This window comes from Vicia villosa, linkage group LG2 (genome assembly GCF_029867415.1).
Source record: "Vicia villosa cultivar HV-30 ecotype Madison, WI linkage group LG2, Vvil1.0, whole genome shotgun sequence".
Classification (NCBI taxonomy): Eukaryota; Viridiplantae; Streptophyta; class Magnoliopsida; order Fabales; family Fabaceae; genus Vicia; species Vicia villosa.
The window spans coordinates 105,269,301-105,275,233 of NC_081181.1; the positions used below are offsets into that span (position 1 = coordinate 105,269,301).

General features: G+C 31.6%; 1 protein-coding gene across 1 annotated transcript; it reads right to left on the bottom strand.

Moving 5' to 3' along the window:
• Positions 1 to 1,376: 1,376 nt before the first annotated feature.
• LOC131646558 (cytochrome P450 78A5-like) lies at positions 1,377 to 3,368 on the bottom strand. The gene is made up of 2 exons (XM_058916568.1): positions 2,314 to 3,368; positions 1,377 to 2,218 (listed from the first exon to the last, which is right to left on the bottom strand). The coding sequence occupies exons 1-2, from the start codon at positions 3,271 to 3,273 to the stop codon at positions 1,616 to 1,618; spliced, it is 1,563 nt and encodes a 520-aa protein (XP_058772551.1). The 5' UTR covers positions 3,274 to 3,368; the 3' UTR covers positions 1,377 to 1,615.
• Positions 3,369 to 5,933: the final 2,565 nt, after the last annotated feature.

Sequence of the window (5,933 nt, forward strand, 5' to 3'; positions counted from 1 at the left end):
CCATTTAAAGAATACATTTGCAAAAACTATTACTAGATTTTATGCTCTACTCAGATATATAAAATGGAAATTTTATAAATTGTCTCACAATATCAATGCTTCAATGAGAAGAGAATCAAAACGTCTTATCCAATCTTTCTTTTTCTCCTTCTTTCTACTCAATAATCATATGTAATGCACATCATAAAATTATTATGAATATACTCATAATTTATTTTTCTATTTAATTTCTAATGTATGCGTTTTATTCTATATAAGGTGCATACTTTAAGAACGGAATCTAATCACAATAATATACAATGCTTTGATAAATTACAGAATAATATCTTCATGTTAAGGATATATTCAAACACTCTTATAACAAGTTTAGATGTGATCATTTCTCATGTTTGTTATATTACCGTGCAAGTTCTTGGTTATTCAAAATATTAAATTCTTTTAAAAGAGAATTTTGCAGTTTCACAATTCTTATTTTTGAAGAATTAACCTTTATATTTGCGTGAAAATATGAATATATACGTATATCGAATATTATAATGGATAGAATCGGAGATCCTAGTAATACATGCTCAATTTTAAACTCTATTACCTTTCCAGTCAAAAATGATTTGACAGCCCAAAAATTAAACGCAGATGATAAATCAATTTCAGAGAATAAACTGTTATAAGTTTGGCCAATTTTAATTATTAAGAGATTAAGTGCGGGTAAGATACGAATAACAGTTAAGTGGGAACAAATCAAAGATAATAATTTAAGTATTTCAACATATACGAATAATAATGTTCATAGAAAAAAAATCATCAACTAAACACTATTCTTCGACAGTGAAGCAAGACAACAACAAAACACAGATTCCAAGCATATTCTTTCTTTTTCCCTTTAAAGATTTCAATAACATATAAACATAATTTTGTTATTTGTACAATCCATATCCAAAAAACCATTAAAAAAATCGAAATTGAAATGCAGCAAAATTAGAAGTTTTATCCGTAACAATTAGTATGAGTAAGTGATAATGTTATGGACCACACAAATATGAAACAAGATTAGTATTGTACTTCTAGTTAAATTAAACGATTTTCATGGGAGAAGGTTGTTATCGGTTACTATAAAACTACCAAAAATATGTATAGATTCATGCTTGTTTGATGAATAATACGTTACCTATACTCGTTTTGAGCTAAAGAGAAATTCTTAAAACGTTACCTCCAACGGTTCAATGCTTTTCATGGTGCATTTATTTAATTTGCAACAATATAAACATTTAAACACACAACAAAAACAAGACTTTATTAGATAAAATGAAAAGATAGCATAATCTTCATTAGATAATAAAAAGCACCTATTTACAGCATAGATAGATAAAACACATAAATGAACCAAACAACTACTTAATTAGAAACGGTTTAAATAACATCCCATAACTTCATAACCTAAACGGTCATAAACAAAACACAAATTGCATTGAAGACTAGATTCAAACTAGAAAAAAAAAACCTATGATATCATAACCCTACTGTTTTACCAAACATAGCAAAAGAAACCAAACATCACAAGATCAATGACCCAAAACACACAAAAGTTACGTAATTCTTATACTAGTTTAACCTAGCCCTAGGTCCTAGGAACAACCTTGCAGACAAGTGGTGATTTCATCTCCATAGAAAGCTTAAGACATTCATCCAAATCAACAGGAGATTCATCAGATTTCACCCAATTGAACCTATGAAGAAGCTGAGCCAACCAAAGATGGACAGAAGCTAAGCCCATAGCTTTTCCAGGACAAACCCTCCTCCCAGCTCCGAAAGGTGCCAACCTCAAATCAGAACCCAAAATGCTGACATCTGCAGTCATAAACCTCTCTGGATTAAACACCTCAGGCTCATTCCACACCTTTTCATCATGTGTTATAGCCCACATATTCACCATGGCAGTTGTACCTTTCGGAATGAACTTGTCACCTACCATAACATCGTGCACTGCTAAACGTGCCCATGATAAAAGTGGTCCTGGTGGATGAACCCTTAACGCCTCTTTCACAATGCACTGCAGATAACGCATGTTTTGAACATCAACATCAGTTATAACACCAGAATTTCCAACTACACCATCAATTTCTTCTTGTACTTTTTCTTGTATCTCTGGATGAAGAACCATCCTTGCCAGAATCCACTCCAGTAAAATCGCTACGGTGTCAGTTCCTCTAAAAATCATTTCCTGAAAAACAACATCAAACAACAATAATTATCATAATAAAAAAGACAAAAACATAAAACATAAAACAATAGAAAAGTTAAAATAGGATAAAATACCCAAAGTACTGCAATCATGTCTGAATCACTAAGTTTGTCTTTTTCTTCCAAATCAAGCAAAACATCAACAAAATCACCAACTAAAGGTTTTCCTTCAGACATTCTCTTCATTCTATGTTCCTCAATGATTTTTCCAACATAAGCATTAACCTTAGACACCAAAACCCTACACCTTTTCCTGACACCTTGCAAATCCAACCAACCCAAGAGAGGATAATGATCACTCCAGTTAAAAACACCCAGCAACTCATACCCTTCACTCACCATTTCCTCAAGCTCAACACCATCCCCATCAAAAAATTCATAACACTTCCCAAACACAGTCATCATCACATTGTTAAGTGACCCAAAATGAAGAACTTTCTTCACCTCAACACTACCCATTTCACCCATCAAAAACTCTATCCTTTTCACCATTTTTAACCCCACCTCACTCCTAAAACCTTCAAAACCGTTTATCCTCCTAGGACAAAACAAATGGGTCGAAGAAATCCTTCTCAGATTCCTCCAGTATTCACCATACGGTGCAAAACCCATTGCCCTATGAAACAACAGCTCGTAAGCCGATTCCTTAACCGGCCTGTCACCAAAAGCTGAACTGCAAAGAATTTCTTTCGCAGTTTCCGGTTCACTCGATATAACAAACCGAGTCAGACCAACAGAAAAAGCCATCAACGACTCAGCACGGTGACTCCGAGCAAGCTTGGCTAAAACACGGTGAGGAGTCCGGCCAGACAAAAGCCCAAACAAACCAGAAAAAACCGGACCAGGAATAACAGACCGGGCTGAACCCGAACTCGAAGCCTTGTTATACAGAACCCAAGCGAACCCACCCGGAGTTAACCAGAATAAGAAAAACAAAACAAACAAAACAAAACACAAAGCAGTTTGAAAACTGAGAGTGAGAGGATGAATGCAAACAAGGTCAGGAAAAAGAAGAAGATGAAATTCTGGAGACATTGTTTCTTCCTCTTCTTGAGAAGAACTAACGTTGGTTGTTGGAATATATAGAAGTTTTAGAAGAGATGCGAGTGATACGCAAAAGACGAAGAGTGTTGTAGTTAGTTACTGGTTATATAGAAAGACGGTGTGAGTGGTGTGGTTAAAATTTACCTTAACTATGGTTAAAGGAACATAGTACTAGTAACGTGGAGGAAGAAAGAAATTTAGAAAACTTTTTGAGAGAAATACTAATAAATGGAAATATGAAAAGGCATGAAAATGTGACAGGCTTTTATTGCTTTGGTAGCTCGAGGGATGAAATGAATGAAAGATATCAGTTTCGGAATTGGAGTGTTGTAGACTGTATTGCTTATCATTAACTTTTCCAAGATTTCGGCTGTATAATGTAAACTTGCCTATTTTTTGTATGATTTTTTTTTTATTTTACCGTGGTGTGATGAATTTATCGGTTTTGTAAAAAAGATAAACTCCCCCTCTACTTTACCATTTGGTTCAATAAATTGGCATGGTTCATATGGATTTGTGAAGGTTAGTTGATTAATTTTTTTTTTTTTTGCTTTACACAAAATTGAAATAGATTAAAAAATAAACTAATGGTAATATTTATAATTGATTAAAAATACAATGAAAAATAATAAATTAAGTAGTGTTTATATAATATTGTCAAGGGCAGTTCATGATATTTTATTAGAAAATTAAATTAAATCGAATTAAATTATAGTTGAAGTTCTCTCAAATTAAAATTATTGATTTAGTATATTGTTTAGAAATTTCGAACCGTACTAAATTGATAAAAATTATTTTTTTTAAAACCGAATTATTTCTTAAAGAATTGAATCGTTAAATCACTTTTCAAATTTTTTTAAAAAATTAAAAATTTATTTTTAGTATTTATTTTATCTTGAATTTTAGTTTGGTTCAGTTTTATTTCCGATTCAGTTTATTGTCGTATGATTCGATTCTAGAACTATTAATACAATATGGTTCGATTTATTTCGGTTCACAATTTTTTTAATATCCCTACACATTGGCAAAACGTTTTACATGACAATAAAAAGTATCGAGGATGGTGTTGAGGGAGGGTCTTGAGAATGTATAGTGGATGGATGGTGCTTGATAATAACTACTTTTATGTGGAAAAAAGTTAGACGTTACAATTATTGGCTTATATGTAGTGAAATACGTTATATGAATGAGATGATTTAAGGGTATTGCAATTTGCATGGAACATATTTTAAAGAAGTTCATTGTCATTTGATGAAAATTATAGACAACTATATTGCTGTTGTTTCAAGCTCTCAAAATTAAGACCATACTATATGTGATGGGTGGCTCCATCTTATGGTGGGCATTGGTTGTTGAGAAAACACAGCCTAGAGTAGGCATGTGAGTAATGTAGTGGCTTCGTGTTAAGGATTATTGATATGTAATACTAGTTTGGTTGAGTTTATAGTGTTGTGGTGGGCATATGTTCATTAATATTGTGGGCTAATGTGTGATGGATGTTGGATTTTTAGTTCTTGTGTGTCAATCAACTTTTGATGATCATAAATAAATACTTTAGATGTCATAACTGATATTTTTTTATTATATTTTATAGAAAATATTATATATTTTTTAGTTTAATAATATTTTAAAATAAATTTCGTGCAAATTTTATATCAATTGAGAATAATTTGAAAATTCGACAATTTAACTTATTATTTTATATTATTTGACAAATATAACTAAAGATAAAGATGTAAATGGCGGTTTTAGAAGTTAATTAAGGTTGCCATGACAACATCATGAGTAGCCGAGGAAAAAGATCAAGGTAAATTGGAGAAATTTTGGTAAAAAAAAATAGGTTTTGAAAAGTACAAATTGCATCATGAGCATTCTTAGCGTCCATCAGCCTAATAATATGTTGTGTTTCAATTAGAAATTTTTTTTTTTCACAAATTGCACTGAAATAAATTATATTAAAGATTTGATTCAGTTTTAGATCATCTAATAAAATAATATATGCTGAAAATGGCAACTAAACCATTCTTAATCCATGATTAACTAAACTTAATTTTAAGGACATTATGAACTATTTACACTAAGATTGATTTGTAGAAGGCCTGCATTTAATAAGGCTCATGTGTCAATTGTAAAACATTTTGAATTATTTTTTCACATAAATAAAGTTGCAGAAGATGGAAGGACTTTCTCATATCCACTTTATTCAAATGAGTCTTTGAAATTTTTGTGGCTCAATGAACCTTTCATTCTTCTCATTACTTTGAGTAGTGAAAGGTCACATTGAGAGTTGAAGTAAGAAACTACACTCTTTAAATTTGATTGTTCTACATTATCAATCAAAGGACCCAATTCTTTAAACAAGAACTCCCTTTTCCATCTCTTTTGTTGTCGAGACTTTACATCGTCGGTGAGTCCCTTTGATGTTTTTCGATTTAAACCTAGTGTTTGTTCTTAAATGGTGTTACGTATTTGTTTTTCGCAAAATCCATTGATTCTATTACAGGTGTTGTTCAACAGTTGAATAATGTTCATGTTCCATAGCTGCCATAAGTGTTGTTCACTCTATTTTAAATGTTGTAGAATGTTTAATGTCCATTTGTTTGACTGTGTGGAAAAGGAGATATATTTCTAAACTGCAATTGAACTTTGTT